The sequence below is a fragment of the Dermacentor andersoni genome, chromosome 2, assembly GCF_023375885.2.
Source record: "Dermacentor andersoni chromosome 2, qqDerAnde1_hic_scaffold, whole genome shotgun sequence".
NCBI lineage: Eukaryota > Metazoa > Arthropoda > Arachnida > Ixodida > Ixodidae > Dermacentor > Dermacentor andersoni.
This window is the reverse complement of record NC_092815.1, coordinates 30,464,113-30,484,966: the sequence shown is the minus strand read 5'-3', so window position 1 is coordinate 30,484,966 and position 20,854 is coordinate 30,464,113. Positions and strand designations below refer to the sequence as shown.

At 44.5% G+C, this 20,854-nt stretch overlaps 1 protein-coding gene across 1 annotated transcript in view; it reads left to right on the top strand.

Annotated features, from left to right (window-relative positions):
- The first annotated feature begins 7,151 nt into the window (after positions 1–7,151).
- Positions 7,152–20,854, top strand: part of LOC129387757 (neprilysin-1-like) — a 31,355-nt gene continuing 17,652 nt past the window's right edge. Inside the window, exon 1 of the mRNA XM_055077284.1 lies at positions 7,152–7,643. Coding sequence (XP_054933259.1) covers positions 7,623–7,643 — 21 coding nt within the window. The 5' untranslated portion in view covers positions 7,152–7,622. The remainder of the gene's footprint in view (positions 7,644–20,854) is intronic.

The window sequence follows — 20,854 nt, the reverse complement described above, 5'->3', positions numbered from 1 at the left end:
AGGTGGCTTCAATTTACCTCCTGTAGATAATGTTTACTGTGAGCGACAGGTACAAGTTACAGCAGTTAAAATATGGAATACGTTACTATTGGAATTAAAACAATCAGGGGCACCTATTGACGAAATTCCACAGTTTTGTTATTTCAATGCTATGATTACTTGCACTGTATCCCAATTTTTCTCGCATACCTGTCCGAATTGTTACTTTGCCAGTAATTTCCATACTGTGCCAGATTGCATCGCTCGCGTGATCCCGTGTTTATTAGTTATTTATTCTTTATGTTAAATAAAAGCGCGATGTTTTTAGAATAATATTGTTTATCTCTCTTGTCGTATGTATATTTGCGTGGAAACCTCAAATTTACTTGTTATTGAGGCCCTTCAATTCTTGTATATACTCTTCGTTACACATAAACCACGGGCTTACTGAAAAATTGATTGCTGTCTAGTGAAAGTGCCTGCGTCGTATTCCGCGATATATTTTTATCTTATTTGACCCGTTACAAGCCTTTGTCTATGGATTCACACACTTCCTGCATATTTTGTACGACCTAATGCATAAGCAAAGACGTAAACATGAAACTTAAACCCTTGACTTTTTGCTCAAAAACAAAAGGCCGCAGGTATTCAGAGATCACGACCGGTCACTAAAGAGTGCGTGCGCGCGCTTCAATGTCGTCCTAAAGAAGAATTTATTGTGGACGACGATGATCTTTTGGGTAAACACAGCAATTTTATTGTTTCTTTATATTTCTTTTTCTGCGACGTATTCCCCTTCGCCTTGCATTGCAAGTGTATCTGACCATGCATGTCGGGTTTCGCGCAGTCCGACGGCCGCGATATCCAGCTATCGAGGCCCGTTACTCGAGGCCCCCTTTAGCGTCGATTTTTTTTTTTACCGATACGCCTGAATGCGTTCTGTGATGCACTACCCAAAAGAAAAGGGAAAACCGGGAAATATCAACTTTCTTCCCTATACCCGTTTAAATTTCCCTACAGCACAAAGGCCTCTTTACTCTGGCCCTGGATTCCGTGCTATATATAGGCCTGTGAGTTTCGCAGTCTCGTTACACCAGCCCATCATCTGCAACATTTCAAGTGAGTCTGCCTTCCTTTGGCAATCAGTATGTTACTCTAGTAGACGACCGGTTGTCTATTCTGTTCACTACGCGACCTACCCAATTTCAGGCCTTTGAAACAAACAATCTCAACTAAATTAATCGCTAGTCGCGCTTCCCAGTAAAACGATAGTCTCCCTATCTCTTCCCGTGGCATACTGAACGGGGCACGCTGAAGCTCATTTTTCATAGCAATTACCTGCGTGAGAATGCTTGTCAACATCAAACTACGATGCCCTCGTCACTTTGCATGGTCGCATAGTGGGGCGACGTATACATTTCCTAGCACGTCCGTATACTAGTACTGATTTACGCTTATCGCGTACATTTCAAAATTCATATTATCCCCGTTGTTGTTTTGCCCAAACGCCAGAAACTCTAGAGGAATAAATAGCAGCAAAGCATCACGAAAAACATTCTCGTTTTTTTTAATATAACGTATTCTGCCTTCCTGTTAGAGCAGAAAGGCATGATACGCACTGCACACTGTCTCGTCTTTTTATCCGGGAGCTTAACGACATTTTTGAGTGATCATTGCAGATACTTGGGTTAGCATGCATGGCCATGTACACTAAAGAGTTTTTTGTTGGTTTGGTCAACTGCAAAACTCGAAATTAGTGTGAGAGATTGCTTGTCAGTTAGAATGCACGCATCATCAAGCGATAGCAGCGGTCGTTAGAGCTCTGGCATTATTAACGCTTCATGAAAAGGGTTCTAACACTGAGCTTGACATGTGTCAGATGAAATGGCCAGCCTATTCAACACGCAGTGTACGACCAAGACCGTTGCTTTACCTTTTTGCAAATGCAGCAGTCGAGACGTGTCACCTGAAATTACCAACTGTTCGTTGTTGAACAGATAGTACGAGTGCGACGGTCGTTCCACTTCTTTTAGGCTGTAGTAAGTTATGGTTGGGTTGCGCGCATTCATTAGTGAGAACTACGGCACACTCGTGTATAGCGAGCGTGCGCTTTTTGGGCTCCCCAAACGTGGCATATGGAACAGCTTTCTGGCCAGTTCGCATTGCATCAGTTCTAACAGAATGAGATCTTTAATATTTGGAGCACGTTTCGTTCAAAGCAAGTTTCCACTGCCCTTGTGCTGACAATCAAATGTACGTTGTGACATGTAGATACGCAGAACAAGCAAACATGAGTCACACGTAATTCCATATGCTGTTTTTTTTTCTCCATATGGACAAGTTTAAGTCGAGCATTGATGGCTTCATTTCATTTTATTACCTTCGGACAAGATACCACAGCAGTACCTTAATATACAAAGTGTTAAAGGTTTTGTTTTCTTCTTTCCCTTCTTTTTTCTTTTTAGTTTTGCAAGAATGTCACCCCAACCACAGAATTCAATAACTTGTATGCCCCTTAACACACCTCAAGGACAGGTAGATGCATTTAACTAAATGAATCCGGCGCTGTTTTCAAGCAGGATACAAACTGAAAAACCGCTACGACTTCTACAGTCAAGGCTGAAGGTATAGCAACAGTATAAATTACTATCGAAATAGTTTTACAGAGTATTGTTGCTTGGTAGCCGAGAAAGTGAACCTGCTTCATTCACTTGAATCTACCACACTACCACAAAGGCTTTCGCTGATGATGTTCGCTGTGCTTTCACATCTACGCGTGGATATCTCGATTTTTTTTCTCTCTCTCTCTCTTCGTGTTAAATCACCTCAGCCACACTAACGAATGCGGAAACACTGTACCGAGCGAAGTTAACATTTTTTCACAATAAAGGCTGTGCGTTCCCATGAATAATCGCGTGCTCCGCAATATCCACCACACTGTCACGAAATATGCGGGGTGATAATTTCTAAGTTTTGTGCAATTTTTAAGAATCACCTGTGCCAGATAGCGTATATATTGTCCTTGAGCTGGTTTACTCGAAAAGGGGGACATTAATAGCACAAGAAATCGAAACACGCGTACAAATAATTACCTAAAACGCGCTAATTAAATTTTTGAATAAGTCCTTTATTGCACATATTGCAGTTTACGAATTTGTAGCCCGTGAGCTTGTAAGACGTATCCACTTGAAGTTACTTTTGAGGATTTCACCAGTTTCGATATAATATTTTCCGAAGTGTTAGACGAACTGCATCGGCGTTCCAGTTACTTTTCTGGTTCAGTGCATAAACGAGCGTTTAAGTGAAACAACAGCGCACTTTTACGGAAAGTTTGATGGCGCATACCTCCACACTGGCGTCATTCTCGAAATTCATTTAAAATTCGCTCTACACGCCGCGCAAGCTCACCGTGATGAGTTCGCAAATTGTCAAATTTATTTTTTATTTTTCATTTTGCAAAATACCTTACAAGTCCTCTACATGGGGATTGAGTAAGGGGGGCATAGAATCAAGTACATACGAGCTAGTAATAATAACAAATTAAAAAAAAAAACGCCAGCCATGTGCACAGTCTAAAAGAGAGAAACATATTAGCTACATAAAGCTGTATATGAGTACAATAAATAAGAATTCTGTAAGTTTGTAACAAATGTATTACAGTGCAAGAAAAAGGTAGGAAAAATAACACAGAACAGTGAGTGAGATATCAATGGTTCACAAGGGTTAAGCGAGTTGAGTGAGTGCCTGAATCTTTCACGGTCAGTTTCCGCAACTATGTTGTCGGGGAGGCTGTTCCAAAGCTGAATGGCACGTGAAATGTGCTGCAAATTAATCAAATGACGAAGTTAATTAGTGAATTTTTTAGTTTAACATGTGTTTCGTTTTCTTGTGCAAGTAATGTCCGCCTCCCTGAATAATCCATCTCCGAGACTCGAATTATGTTATCTGCAACGGCAGATATTAAAAAATTCTGGCAAGCTTAAAAGTGATCACTCCGTATACTAATGTCTCAAGCCGACTAAAGCAGCCCTATATTTGCTTTTCTCAACATTCTTACAGGCACTGAACCTCTTAGTTTTAGGTAATCAAAATGCGAAGCTTCAAGAGAGAGAAAAAATTTTCTGCTCCTTTGTTTGCATTTTTTTGCATTTCTATGCCCTCAACCTCAAAACACGCATTGTCTCTGTATAAACTGCCCTAGCCAAAAGACAAGCCTATGTCCAGTAAAGGGGAAGTGGAAAGCTTGCCGAGGAAGGAGATATAAACGCAGCGGTAGCCACCACGGCGACCATCGACAATCACGCAACACTCAATACGAGATGACCACCGACGGTATATTTCTTATTGGAGTGTCCGAGGCTCAAAAATTTGTGAAAAACAAAAAAATAAGATTGTGACCGTACAACCAGCCTCGATGAAGGGACATCATCATTCCACTCCGAAACCAGACGAGTCCTCCGATCCTTGCAGGACTTCACCTTTGAATATGACCTAACTGGGCAACTCTATCGTGCCATAAGCTCCTTTATTAAGGCGAAAGCCTTATATGTCTCATTAGTCAGTGGATCTTGAGCGAAAACGCGTCGATGACACGAAAGGCACCAAAAGGCTACGAACCCTCGATCTTTGGTGAGAGTCGTACCCACGACTTTTGATGTTAATGAAGGCGAAGTTAATTAAGACACAGCTTATTAGGATATAGTTAATTACTCGAACCCACGAACCCACTCGAACCCACGACCTTGGGTGGGAGTCGAACTCTCGACCTTTGGAATTAAGAGGGATGACTAAGCAAAGTACACTAAGCGAATTAAGTGGGATGGGTAAGTTAATTAGGAGGGATGACTAAGCGAAGTAGACTAAACGAATTAGGGGGGATGCGTTCGTCATGCGTCCGTCTTTAATGCATCGGCACTTGGGCTGTCGCTTTCAAGTCGTGTCAGGGATAACATAAGAGGCCTTGTGAATTTGTCAACGCTACCAATCCTATTCCCTGCACATGGGTCGAAGCACCGTACTCCTGAATAAAGCACTTATTCGTTCATTCATTACCTGAAGGGATAGAAATGTGCATCGAAAAAATACCAGTGAGTCAAAATCTCACCCAATTCAGAAACGTCAAGGATCCGATGTCGCTTGCTTTGAACGCCAAGTCAGCCCACCGACGCGAAGGGCTTCAATGCGTCGCTACGTCATACCATTGCTGCCGAATATTGACCGAGCTCCTGCTTGGGAAGGGGAGAAAGCAAAGAGAGGAAATGTAGAAAGCTCAAGAAGACAAGCGTCCAGTTTGCCACCCTGCGGAAGGAGGGAAGAAGCAGTTAAAAAAGAAAGCGTGAAGGGAGAACGCACATGAGGTAATGCACAGCACGCCTAAATCGTTCGCTAAGCCCGGTAAACTACTAAAAACTTACACTACCGGGATTACTTTCTGACCATCGATGGGTAGCAACGTGGACCGGTGATGTTTGCCTCTAAAAGCGTCCCAGAGGGACACCCTGAATGTTGCAAAGGTGACAGATGCATAGCACAGTGCTGCATGCACTTATATTCATTCGCCATTCCACTGCGGAAGGAGAGACGGCTTGTACAAGCCACTTCCAATAATAAGTGTGCCAGGGAGACAGAAAGAAAGTTAAAAAAAAAAGTTAGGCAAGATAATCAGAGGGACTTTCGGCTTCCAGCCCTACACGTCGGGAAGTGCTAGTAGGAGGATAGAAAGAGGAAAAGGAGAAATCGAACACGTTTCGCATCTGCACTAATGCATGCAATCTTATTATAGAAACTGCGATCCGGATACGCAGTTAGCATCTGGCACTGAAGGTATACCGTGGTAGAACGCTCGATATCACGACATCAATTACGCTTCAAGCAGCTTGATGTCTTTGGCGGCGCCGCAGCCACAGAACACTTGACTGAAAGCTGGCGTGCTCCCTTGAACATCGCTCGTCAGCTTCCTTTCGTCACGGTACACTTCTAAGCGACGACTCGCCCCATTTTCATTTCATGAATACTACAATGCGTGTATACCATTTGTATACCACATATGTCTCAGTCGTAGCCACTTCCGGTGCAGAGGCGCGTTGCATTTAACTGCTATCATCGTACGCTTAAGTGCCCAACCTTGGGTGTGGGTGGAACATTTGAACGAAGGATGGTAGCATTATTAAATAATATTATAATTTTCGCCATGTGACGTCCTTTAACTCTCACTGACTATCAGTTGCTGTCGATTTCCGTTTCAATGAACGTTTACAACTGCCGAGAATCAAATCCGAAACCTCCTGCTACAGCGATAGAGCGTCATGGTCACTATAATCCACCGCGTCTGGCGTGCAAGCGCACCTCACCTGGCATCTAGCGTGTGGTTATGGCTGTTAACAAATGAGACAGAAAGAAAAGCGCGAAGCCTCACGCATTTTTGCGCTAAGCTCGCCCTTGGAAGCAGTCCTAGGACTGCTTCTAAGGGCGAGCTTCAAGTGCCGCCAAAATCAATTATAGATGGAGCAAATGTGCGTCTTCCCGTCGTGATTTATTGTATGCGTCTAAGCTACGCGTGTTATCCCATTATTTTTTCGAAAGAACTTGCCAGTACGTCTCGTATAGCTACGGCTTTTCGCTCTGAGTAGCTACCATGTGAACTGCAACCTTACGCGTAACACTCAAAGCTAAGCATATATTTGCGTGCGAGCTCTTACACATTCGGCCGTCTTGTGGCGCGGTGCGAGGGCCAAGGTATGCATAGAAAACCCGCATGTACGCACACACCCACACATGTAATAACTCCAAAAAGACTCTCCACACACACAAATAAAAATATTACGAAGTGATTGCTTGTGTGGGTGTGTTCGTGTATGCGGGCGTGTTCTTTTCCGCTCGAATTTGTTTCCCCATAATACGTTACCAACTAGCCCAATAGCAAGTTCTTCTAAGTATACATAGGAGGCTCAGACAAAATCCGCTATAGCTACCGATACATCACTCAGTCTGGTCTTTTCTTTCTGTTTTTTTAAAGCGAAAGCTTTACTGGCCGCGAACTTGCGATTTCGCCGTGGCCGTGCTCCGAGGAGGCACATGACGTCACACCGCGTTCCTCGTCGTTGAGTTCGCCTCCGCTCGCTTTGCCATCTGCGTCGCATGCCTGATAACATGTTGGAGGATTGAAACGGAGAGCTCGCGTGCGCCGCAACCACAGTTGAGTCGGCAGTATGGACGGCGACAATTCTGATAAGCAGGAGGAGGCCTGGAATCGACATCGGAAGGAGATGAAGAGGAAACGAATCGCCCAGTAAACAGACGAACAACGCGCCGAACGACTAGCTAAGTGCCGCAACATGGCTAGACAACCAGACTAACCTGGACTTGCAGTCAAGATTAACCAAGGCTAACCATGATATGCCTTAGCTTTCGCTACGTATATCCTGGCATAGCCGAGCTAAGCCACTACCAATTTTTTTTTTCAGCGGGAGACAGTGCGGTCTCCTTTCGGGTTGACCTACATCGACACCAAGCGACGGCAGCGCCAGCAGCGCAACCTTCTGCTCAAGGCGTCGGTGGCGCGCCAGGATGACGACTGGTTTCCCGTGCCACTGGTGAACGCCGTGTTCCTGCCCTACTACCACATCGTGTTCATACCCACCTCCATGATGCTGCCGCCCTTCCTGGTGAGCGGGTCGCCGCCGAAGTCAGAGGTCCGATTAACTATAACGACAATTATGATGATCATGGCGGTTGCAAAAAAACAGCAAAAGCAATACTGCGTAATGGGGTGTCACACAAACTGAGACTGAGCTGTCAAACGCGTTAAGGATGAGAGAGAAAAAGGTGCAGCAATGAAAATTGGGATTAAACAAGCTGAGGGGAAGTAGGCAGTAATTGGAGAAAAAAGTAAAGGTGCAGACAACGAAATTAATGCGGCACAATATTGCTACAGACAAGCTCACAAGAGATAGTAGAGCTTCATTCGAGGTCGGGGCTTCATTCTAGTTTGGACACCCGTTCGAGCTCGCAGCTGGAACGAGCTGCTCCTACAATCTCCCGGAAAGCGGAGACCACCCCTTAAGCGTGCGAAGTTATTTCAGATCGAAACCGCGCTTGCAATACATGTGTGCTCGGGCGCTCCTACTTGGCTGTGTTCGATAACTGATGTTGTTTCAGTGCTTCGTAAATAACTTGTATACGCTACGTATTTGCAACAGTGGCTATATACTTGCGAATTACCGCTTGCACATACCGCATAGAGATGCTCAAGCTTCTGCTGAACAGCGCATATTCAGGTTTGAATATACGCTGTAGTTATCTGCGCTCGTTAACTTGGACGACGAATCAAAGATCGAACAAGCCAACAGCGTCATATGTAGTTTTGCGGTTGTAAACAAGCGTGTGGCGCGTCGCAGATAGTATAGTACCGTCTATGCAGGAAATCATCAGTCCGACGTCATCGGCGTCAAAATAATAATGAAAAGCTTTCGCTGCCCATACAAGGCGCAATAATTTTATGGTTATCTAATATCATTACGCCGTAGGTGAACTGGATTGCATGATCTTATCAGCACACCGCAACGGCTCAGTGGCTAAGTCGCTGTGCTGCTTAGAACGAGGTCGAGGGTTTCATTCGCGGCCACGCCGATTAGGACGGTATGCGAAAACTTTCATGAAACGTGCTTTGGTCGCACTAAAGAAAGAGGAAAAAAAGGGGGTAATCAATGAAAACTAATCCGGTATGCTCCACTAAACCGTCCCACATAGCTCACTGTGCAGCTTCGGAGCGTTAAGCTCAACCGTCCATTTTTTTTTTCGATCTTCGAACACATAATGTCATAACCTAGGCGTATATTCACGAAAATTCATCTGCGTAAGCGCCGCGCCTGATTGAACGCCGTCGCAGTGATCAGCTGGTTATCACATTGATGTTTTGAGTGGTACATACCAAACTGTGGCGAAAGAAGAAACAATCTTGGCAACTATTGTATATGCTGACCCAGGTGTTGTCGCGAAGATAAAACTTGGAACTAAGCATATACGCCAAACAAAGCTTCCTAAACAAAAACGAAATGTGCTTTGTTCATTCGACCCAATTACACGCTTCGTAACACTTTGACAAGTATAACACCAACAGCAAGTGGAAGCCTGCTATTCAACAGCATAGATGGTACAAGCTTTCAGATCTTCCAGGTCATCCCACCTGGAAATTAAACTGCTTTCATAGTTGGTGCTTTCACAACAAACTCGAGAAGAGGTTTTCAGAATTTCCATGCTGTTCGCCGTGTTTTTCCTGCGACCGCTTTGCCGACGCATACGAGATATAAATAAGAGTAAGGGAGACTCATTGTTGCAGGCTAGCGATTCTTGGAATGCTGGTATTGAGAATTCATTTTCGATTCCTGTACGAATATGTCGGTGCAGAATGCGGACAAAACATCAGCAGTTTATAGAGGGTACGTAAACACGGGGAATGTGACAAAGCACATCTGTGGGCAGCCGTTTGCGTCTTTCAGAAACAAATCATGGTCGCAATACAAGACCATGCCGACTAGCTCCTGCCAAGCTTTGTACAGATATTTATCTAGATACAATATGAAATGCTGTGTATAGTCTGAGCTATTGCCAACCACAAGAAAGCTGTCATTTGGTTATGTCCTGTAAGAACAAAAAAGATCACAATTCACTGTTTGCAGTCCAAGCTACTTGATGGCGGCTTTACTTTAAGGATGTAAAGGCGCATGCCATGCCTACAATACTACACGCTTACAACGTTAAAGCTTATGAGTGGCACCATAATGGAGAACCATTTTCCGGGTACCAACGACAAAACTCGCAATACAGTACGCCGTATTCGTAGGATGGCTTAAGGAAGTTACCGATGCAGTCAAAAGTAAAAAAATATATCTCCAGATCTGACTCGGCTTGTACAGTGAAATTGCGACCGATCCGGTGCACACAGTTTCTTTAGGGAACGGTGATCACAGTTGCTTTTACAGGTGATTATTGAGCGGAGTTCCGACTTAGATCAACCACTAAGACACGTATGAGTGCCTTCCTCTGGCGATAAAGTTCAATAAATTGTGCACAGGAAAACTGTAGTGACACCAATTTTGTATGGCAGTGTTTTTCTACTTTCTAATCATTGACTTGCCATAACTATAACCAGGGCTGGGCCGTATCAAAGATAGACGTATCCTAGATACGATCTTAAGATACTCTTTGGATTTCTTGTATATGTACCATGATACATCCAGCAAGAGGTATATCAGCATCTATATTTTCGGTGCGTTATACACGCTATCGTGTATCTTAAGATGCAAAACACACTCATGAAGAAATACAACAATCTATGAAGAAACCCCGAGTCACTGATGCTAGCAACTGGAGGTGGTTTAAATTTATCCTATCAGAGACAGCACATGTATGTTATCAAATTTTGTTACCAAACACAATTGAAAAAAGCGCATGTTTTGCGGCATGTAGTAGTAGTAGTATTATACTAAACGCTTACTAATTGTTTCACAACTACAGTTGCTTAAGTAGAACATTCCAACGGCAGAACAGAAGTCAATCGAGTGCTCATAGCATGCCCCTCTGCTAGAAACTTTATGCTCATAGCCAGTTTCAAGAAACACTTTCTGAACACGCGTCGTGGAATGCAATGCTGTTCCACCTAGCAGCATTACATATAACACTTTGCACAGGGTGAAGCATATTGTCTGGAATAGCAGTGCATATCGCTGCAAATTTTGAGTAGATCTACTTCACTTTACCAGCACCTGTTCATCGAGCCGTTGCTGAATATCAGGAACCGATGCTCTGCAATGGAATTCGAAGCGCAAGAACAGGTGCTCGACAAAAGAGCAATATTTTGTTGGTCTACTCGCCGACGTCACCCGGTCGCCGCTGTCCCACACCTTCCTTCGCACCAGTATGCTGTTTGAAGTCACGTGACTTAAAATCCGCTATTTGTCAAATTATTTCGTGGGAGCTGTACGAAAGTTGGGCAGCATTTCACCGCTATCGGAATGATTTAGATAACAGGAATCAGAAAAGCACGGCTGCAGTCACAACTAGCGAGCGGCGTGTGAGGGAGTACGAGGGAAAGCGGAGTCTGCATCCGCGCCATTCTATGTACATTAACTGCATTACTCCAGCCTTGTTTTGCTATTTTCCAGCATCAGGTTCATTTCTTTTCTCCTACTATCAATACAGTTCAATGCCCTCGACAGGGTTACTGCGTCTCTATTTATCTTTATATCGACACATCGACGTAAACAAAAGAGCAGGCTGAATACTTTCTGTGCTACTTACAGAGACTACAGAAGAATAGTCGTTATCGGCAAATTTTCTTCGCTAACACCACGTTCGGATAGTGGGACACACTTATGTGGTTTTGAACAGTATCCTGCTCGCTTACCAGTACACTGCTCAGCGCCATTTGAGGCGGCGCAAATACTCTTCCTTCTAATACCTTTGATGTTCAATGTAGCTTAACAGCTGGCTTCCTCTCCATCGCGCCTATCCAGTATGCTGTTTCCCCATCTCTTACTTTTTGATTTAGCGCCTATCCTTTCCTCTGCCGCTGCCATCACATCTGGGAACGTAATGCTTACTGGTTAGTGTCGTGGCACACTTCCTCCGCTGTTTTTCAACCAGCGGAGGGAATGGGTGATTTGGTAGAAGTTAAGTTCGTTAAAGCAGCGCAAATCGCCCAACTGCGGCAATGTAGAGTTGGAGGAAAATAACTACAAGCACAATGCCTGTGTTTGTAGTTATTTCCTCTTACCCCACATCTATTTTTGACGCACCTCCGTGCTTTCCGCTACACTTACGACGTCTTAGTCAATGTTGTTCGAAAGCTATAAACACTTTTTTTTTAGTTTTTCCAACGCCCACTTATGAGAACGTGCTCGTTGCCAAATGCGTGTGATCACTGAGATCTCCTGCACCATGGGCGAGCATAGTTTCTGGCAATTTCAACCGAAGAGGCAAGCGCGGCTAATGATAGCCGACAAGCTATCTTAGATAGCGTGTCGGTTAGGCTTTGAGGATAACGACCCAATATTTGTGAATGACCACCTCTGCCCTGAAAACAAAGTCTTGCTAGGCAAAACCATAAAACTGAAGAAAGAAAAAGGCTGGAAATTTGCCTGGGTTTCAAATGGTAAAATTCTGGCGAGGAAAGCAGACAATTCGAAAGTCATCCATGTCACATGTGAAAATGATCTTCCAAAAATTGTCTGGTAACTGATTCCTAGCAGCAGCTACCTCATGGCAGAGACATGGCGTTCACGAAGATGGACAATAGTAGTTTGCGCATATTCCACAGCAATATGCGCAGTATAAGAAGGAACCTGAACTTGCTTCTTGCTTATCTTTTTCAGTACCAAGAACATTATGATGTCATTGCAATATCTGAAGCTTGGCTCAAAAAAGGTGAAGATGTTGTTATTCCTGATTATCTCACGATTTCTCACCCACGTGATTCACTTTCGCACCGTGGTGGTGTAGCCCTTTTTGTTCATAGCAGTCGCACCTACTCAGCATTGCCCAATGTTTCCTGCAGCACATCTGATATCGAAGCTTTATTTATCAGACTGGATAACTCTGTTATCATACGTGTTTATCATACGTCTAAACCACCTAATTCAGCTGTAGCTTTGTTTCTTCAAAAACTTGAATCTATATTTTTCACTCTAGTGTCACGGCACAAAGGTCCGGTTATAATTAGTGGTAACGTTAACATAGACACCAGTCATACAAACCATAGTGATTATACGTATCTGCTAGAGTCCTTTAATTTTCAAAATCTGATCACTGTCCCCACTAGAATAACAAGTACATCCGCAACTGTCATTGATCATGTTTTAACTAATATAACCTCGAATATTATGGCCGAGGTGTGCAACCAACCCATCTCAGATGTAACGGTCAAAAACGTCATAAAATCAAAATTAAAGCACGCCAAAGTAAGTACGAGGATTGACTACGCTTTGCTGAGATTGAATATCCAGTTAATCGACACTAGTACCATATACCACGATGACGTCGACATAGAATTCTCCGATCTAATTGACATTCTTACTTGCGTTATAACTAGCCGCAGTACTAAGACATCTGTTCGCTCATATAAGTTGCCCGTCTCACCCTGGATGACCGAGCAGACTTTAACAGTATTGCAGAAGAATGACTTTTGGTATCATAAATGGAAACAGCATAAGGATAACAGCTATTACCTGTGTCAGTACAAAAGGGTACGCAATAAATCTGTGGCAGTTATGCGTACACGAAAAGAAGAATACTATACACGTTTATTCGAACAGAGCTCCGGTGACTCTAAAGAACTCTGGGAAATTGTGAATAGTGTTATAGGCAAGCCACACAAACAGACGTTTTCCGACGTGGTTTATCAGAATGCGTAAACAGCTTTAATTCATATTTTACTACTGTTGGAATTTCTTCAGGTACCGATGTAAACAATGCAGATATAAACTCTTTGTTACCAACCCTACTCCTAAACCCCTTTCGTATGGAGGACATTGAACTTAACGAGATACACTCAACATTAGCAACTATGGATAGTAATAAATCTGCAGGTATAGGTGAAATTACAGTACGTATGTTAAAGAAAATATTGATATTCTGGGTCCAATATTATGCCACGTCTTCAGTCACTCACTTGAAACCGCCACGTACCCAACGTCACTAAAGACAGCCTGAGTTTTCCTGATATACAAGGACGGTGATCGCTCAAGCCCTTGTAGTTATCGAGCAATATCCGTGCTCAGCGCCATTAATATACTTTTCGAGAAAATTCTTGCGAATCGAATCAATAGCTTTACGTACAAATACAACATAATTTGCCCACAGCAACATGGTTTTCGGCCAAACCATTCAACCTCTTCAGCAGTGCAGTGTTTAGCTCACATTATAAATTGTGCTTTAATTGACAACAAACTTGTAGCTGTAGTTTTTCTCTATTTAAGAAAGGGTTTCGATACGGTCGACCATTCCATCCTTTTGTACAAGCTAAAGTACTACGGTTTTCGCGAACGGATTTTCGATTTGTTTTCTAGTTACTTTAACAAACGTCATCAGATAGTTGTCATACATAATGTCTCATCGTCACCACAACGTATTCATACAGGCGTACCCCAAGGGTCTGTTTTGGGACCCATGCTTTTTTATATATTCATTTCCGACCTTCCACGTGTCTTAAGATTCGTAGAACTACTGATGTGTGCAGATGACACCGCTATAATAATTACAGGCAGTAGCATCGACGAAATACAGTCCAAAGCAAACGTAGATTTGGAAAACGTCTCTAAATGGTTTTAGCCAACAAGCTTACTGTAAATGCCAAGAAAACAAAACATACTATATTTCCCTCCCGTAGAAAACAAGTAGATGCCAACTCTGTAAACATTAGTATTCACAACTCTCTACTAGAATATACTCCGTGTTTTAAATATCTTGGCGTAATCTTTTATGCACACCTGCACTGGCAAACCCATTTTTAGCAGTGGGGGTGAAGGTGGCATCGGGGTGCTATAAACTGCTTCAAGCACGTGACTTTTTTGACACAAGTACATTACGTATTTTATATTTCTCCTCAGAAGCATCTAGGCCTAACGTTGCCGCGGTGGTGGCTACGGCTGCTAGCGGATGTGCGCGCGAGAGTGCCGGTTCGAGGCAGCGAGATAATCAAAACGGCGGCGGTGGTGGCTTTGATTAATGCTATTTCAGACCTGCAGTCAGGGCAATATACATTGACAATATGGAGTACGTGGTGGTGCTGCAACGCCGTGCGAATTATCGGGCATGTTCGAAAAATCGGGCGTCTGAAAAATAGGTCGTTAAAGGGAAGCTGAAGACTCTGTCGAATTCAATAAGACGCTCATATACGGATGCGGAAACCTTATAAACCATGTAGGTAAAATTTGGGTTTTTTTTTTTTTTTTTCAATTAGGAGCGACGTAATCGTCGCTTGAAATTGCGCTGTAGCTCCGCCCCCCGTCGAATGCCGCGCGCTGCTGCTGACGCTGACGATGCGAGCGGAGACTGGAAACCACAGTGTTGTGACGTCAACTCTAGTGTTTCGTTCCTTCGCAGCGTCCGCGACCGTGCCTGACCGCGCTTGTTTCTGCGTGCGTGCCATCGTAATCTGCTTCGATCGACCCTGCATTCCTTTGGTGGTGCGTCTGCGTGTATGTAGAGTGGTAGTCAACGTGAGTGGTAATCAACATCAGTGGTAGTCAACGTGGTAGTCAACAGATGAAGGTCACTACACGTACTGCATGAACCGGGAAGCTTTTGACGCGTTTAAACCGTCTTTGTAGATTGTCCACAGCTTTGGACAGCGCACAAATGCCGACGATCGCATCCCCGCTTACGTTCCACGAGGAGGCATGCAGGAACAGAAAACTACAGTTGTTTGACCGGAAACGAGCTCACTAGATCGGCGAAAGATTGGCGAGATCACTAGATCGCTTTGCAAAAAACATACTCACCAAAGAGCATTTCCAACACGAGGAGATCCCAAGACTTTGCTTTCGTTCGCGTCGAAAGCACTGCTCGCACCAGCATCGTTTGCTTCTTCGAGAGGCCGGCTCTTCGCAATCGGCTCGTACATGTAGGGAGTAACGCCGAACTCCTCAGAAAAACGCAGTCTCTCTCAATTTTCCATTACCGTCTCAGAAAAACAGCACCAAACTACCTGGCACCGCGCTTCATGTGTAGCGGCAGCGGTCGGTTACTAGTGTTGACGTCACGAGGCGCCCGACCAATCACAGGCGGAAAGGAGACGCGCGAGCTGGGCGTGTCCGCTGCTGCACTTTTCGTCGAAATAAAATATATTTGCGCTTTTTTTCGCTCAATTTCGATACGATATTCGAATTCGGAGGGTTGAAAACCATTATTTACAGATGTTCACTCATTTTTTCTGGAAAACCTTTCAGCTACCCTTTAAGTACTCTGGCAATACCTCGTGCCGATGACACGGCGTCAATGACGATTCGTTGCAATATCTGTGTTACTGGAGCTCCCATTAACACGACTTTCGTTCCCTTTCAATAAAGTTACAACTAATTTTCCCTGATAAAAGCACGAATTCCCTGAGTTTTCCCTGAATATTTCCAGACTGTTCAAATTCCCTGAGAATTCCATGTTTTCCCGGTTTTCCCGGTTGGTAGACACCCTGTTATGGCATAATATGTCGGGTAAACACATTATAATACTCATATTGCGTCTCTCCAGACAGTTCAGAACCGAGTCATAAGACTAATTACTTACAGTCCACGCTTTTCTAATGCCACTTCTCTACTACGCGAGAATAACATCCTCACCATTTCTGGACTCACTAAATACAACCTAGGTATTTTTTCTACTGATTTGTAAATAATGAGCTACCATCGATCCCATTTTTACCATCTAACCTGATGATTCATAGTACCACCAGATTTGCGTTGAATAACAATTTTTTCTACCAAGAATCCGCACTAACTATGGCAAACAGACTGTAGAATTCACTTACATATCCATATGGAACACTCTTCCTCTCGTAATGAAAAACGCAGGATCTTTATCACAATTTAAAAGAGAACTAAAAATACATTTTTATTGCCAGATTTAACGACAAGGATTACTCTAGTCAGTCTTTGTTCGCTATTTTCTTTTTTTTTTTTTTCTTTTGTTGTAAATAAACTGTTGATGTTTTCCCGCGCAATTTTTCCTGCTCCCATGAGATATGCTAAACCACGTTATTTGTAATCAATTCTGCATTTTGTTCTGTAACCGTTCTTTTCTTGATGCTTGTATACTTCCTTCTTATATACTACTGTTGCTTTGAGATGTTAACTATAACTGTTTTTGTACAGGAGGTCCCGATACAGTCTTTGACTATGGGACCTCCTTCCGTATACTAAATACTTGTAATGTGACCCAACTCCTAATAATAAATTCTTATTCTGAATAATAAATGCCGATTCTGAAAAACATTCTGATGCTGAATTCTGACCCAGCCCTGGCTATAATAACAAATGCTTGCTATCGCGAAGTGCTGTTTAGGTCGCCTGAGGCCGTCAAGATAGAGCTCTGCAGAAGTTTCCAGAGAAATCAGTGAAGACGGATCAAATCGTTGCTCCCTTTATTTATATCTCTTCTTTCTCTTCTTCTACCTTTCCAGTAAACCCCCCGCCCCCCCCCCCTCCCCCTGACCCACGCTCCTTACCAACATTGATCTCGTCCTCGCTGCAATCCACATTATTCGGGACCACTGAGCCCTCCTGGGTTGATACGGGTCAGTTTTCCCAAAGGAGCAAGCTTCAGTCGTCTTCCCTAGAAACTCGTGTAGAGCGAGAAAAGAAAAGCGAGACACACGTAAGCGCCAGAGCTGACACTGGGCTTACGTTCCACTACCTTCTTTATTTCCTTCATTATTCTTGCAGTGAGCGCCCCCTGGCATCGTAGCAGATGTGGGCGCCACAGGGCTCCCCGGCTAGACCGCGAACTTGGAACAGAAGCGATGCGGACGTTCTTGAGGTTGTAAGGGAAGGTAAGACTCTGGGGAATCCGTGCTCGGGAGATGCAATGGGTGATTGCTACCTCCACGTAGGCCGACTTGAGGCTGTCTATAGAGACTGTCTCCTCACGTTCCTGTTGCGCAGTGACAAAATTCCTGGTGGAACGGCGCAGAACCGGAAAGGGCCTGTCGTAGGCCGGCGTAATAGGCGCCTGGATACTGTTTCGCTTAAGAAAAATTTCACCGACGATTACGACACTCCCTAATGCGAAATTTGAGCAGCTCTATACGTGTTTTCAATTCGCGATATATTGAGCCAAAGAATTTTAGAGAGACATGTAGCAGAGTCGGCAATCGTCGAAAATCTGATCTTTGAGTCAAGCGCGACGGCTTTCATGCATGACTCGTCGAAGGTTCCAGTGTAACCACTGGTTCCGCGAGGCTTCCAGAAAGTATACTACACAATCGCGTCGCGCATACAATCGGATGACAAAACAATTGCAAACCATGGCAATCGAAACAAGCGCGAACGAGAGCAGACGATAGTACGAAACGAGCGGTCCGGCTGAGATCAGATACGAGTACGCATAGAGTGGTCGGGCGGGTCCGCATGACACCAGTTTTCCGCGCGCACGTCACTGAAGGGGCCGCTCTCATTGGTCCTTGCCGTTCGCTGCTCGCGTCTTTCATTTACCGCTCCGCGTTCGCTCTTTCATATTTCGCTGTGCTTGTTCGCTCGGTTACGCAGCCAACGCCGACGGCGCCGACACCGATGTTCGCCGCAGGAATGGGCGCCTAAGAGTTGCGCTCTAAAACATGTGTTGCTGTGGTGGTCGCGAGGTCTGGGTGTTTAAATATGTGTTGCTTGGCTGACCTAAGCTTGACGGGCTGGACATTGAGGAAGCAGTCGTGGAGGCGTTAAAGATATGGTTGATTTTGAGGAGTTGTCTTTTCTGTGGTGAAAAGGTTGCCAGGAATACGTAAAGGGGCGTCATAAACCAGTCCGGCCGTAGAGCGCGCAAGGTCGCGGCGGAGGACAGCCCGAAGGCCAAGCATTACGAGCGGCAAGTGGTCGGTCCGGTGCACAAAATTACGGCACGCCGTCAGGGCCGTCTTAATCTGCCGATGAAGACGCTCGACCATGCCGTTAGCGGGCGGATGGTCAGCAGTAGTGCGGCAGTGCTTCACACCCAGAGTGCGGGCTAGTGCAGCAAATAATGCAGATTCAAAACTGCCGTCCCCGGACTGTCATTACAATGGCCGGGCAAGAGTCGTAACTGGCGTGTGCGTTCCGAAAGCACGGTATAAGTCAAGATCTTCGCCTTGAGGCGCTCATACGGGTTTTCACCCAAAGGCTGGTCGAGTACGTCGGTGAGGTCGTTGAGTACTTCGAGTGAGTGACGAGATCACTTTTTAGTACTGAGTCATCTGCGAAGTGATGCGGTGCAGGTGGAATTGCGTCTAAGCCTGTAGAAACCACACCTGGGGATTCTGCGTCTAAAAGCGTAGCAGCTGACAACGCACCTCTGCGATATCGGGGAGGCAAGAGCTTGACTCGGTTGATGGGCTTGACGCGGCGAGGTCTTGATGTGCAGGTCTGTTGCTAGGTTCAGTAATGTTCGGTCCTAGGTCATGGTCCTAGGTCTAGGTTCGGTCCTAGGTCACCACTGTAGAGCGCGAAAGGAAAAACGACCGACACGTAAGATGCAGAGCTGACACGGGGCCTACGCCCTACTACCATCTTCATTTCCTTCATTTGTTCTTGCTGTGAGGGCCCCTGGCGTAGTAGCAGATGGGGCGCTACGCTCGTAATAAACTGACTTCGTATTTCCTTGTTAACTCGCTTTCTTGGTGGCAAGGCATGTACAGACCAACAAGTTGGTACTGTTAAGCTCTGGGTTATTCTTGACGATGAATAAACTTCCTGGTTAAATAGCAAGCAATTTGCTAAAGTGCCTTTTGTAAAATTGCCTTTGCATTCCGAACTTGTACTTTGTTCGTTGTTCAGCTGCATTGATGTTTCCTGAAGAGTAACGCGACTAGCGATTCCTCTGTGCTGATCTCCTGAAAGCCAAGGACTTCTCCTATGTGTCGAGAAGTACGGACAGCTGCCCAAGCCTTCTATGCATGTGTTGTTATGGTGGGTCACTGCAGCTTCCAAGGCACATTTTTACGCACCCAGGAGGTCAGGGCATAAATCTAGACAGTGCTTAAGGTCTCGAATCAACCTTTGTGCGATTGTACTGCCTTCTGAATGATAGGGTGTTAAACATAATACACTGCGGAAAAGCGGGTCTGTTATCGGTTACCAAGACCTTTGATGTCTTAATCTTATTTCGTTCCATGAAGGCAATCCTTCAATCAGGATTGCTTTTTTCCGCATTTAGCTGCTTCCATTCTTGTACACTTGTCTATGGCTACGAGGAAAGCCTGTGTATTTTGCACCTCTTCTCCCTTCTGTTTGACTTCAGCGAAGTCGAAGTGGCATTGGCTTTAAAGGACCCGCTCAAATAACTCGAAATGACCACTTCGTTTCCTCTAGGTTCGTATTTCGCTTTGGCCATTTAACACAGGTCGCAACTCCGAACATGCTCATCCACTCATTTTTCATTCCTTCCTGTATAAAATGCTAATCAATATCCTTAAACGTCTGCAAAAATTTGTGATGTCCATTCTATTAGGGTGTGTCCTGGTAAAGTTGCAATATTCTTGATCGCCATGTCTATGGAACGCAGAATTCCCGCCCTCTGGTCGTATTTCCTCTGTACATTACCATATGTCCATGCCCCACATATTTTCAGTATCGTGCTGCTGAAATGTGTAATCTTGACAGCGTATCAACCTCTGACAGCTCGTCACCAGGTTCATGTGCCACTTCAGATTCGTAAATTGCTGCAGTTCACTGATCCATTTCACGATCTCCATTTCAGTTGCGAGAGATTCGAAAGATAAGTGAGAGCCTGGTCGTAAGCAAACAGTTCTAACTCTCGATTTTCAAGGTATGTTCCGGAAATATTCTGTCGGCTGAGCCAAATTCTGAAGAATGCAACGAAAATCGATCAAACCGTTCCTTCATTTTATTAACTCTTTATCATTTTATTCGTTTCCAGTACACATCCCACCTTATTCTGTACAAAACTAAACTATTTTGACGTTTCGTGAGCCCAACGTTGCACGAAAACACGGGCTCGATGTCACGACATCCCCGGTGGTTTAGTGCACTAAACACCCAGTCTGCTTTGTTAGCCGTGCAGCATGTCAGGCAGTGCTACGAACCGGCCATGTAAACTCCGGTTATATCTTTCAAGTTGTCGCGAGAAGTTTTGCTAAGCAGCGACTTGGTTACTCTAGTAATGAAGATGCATATGT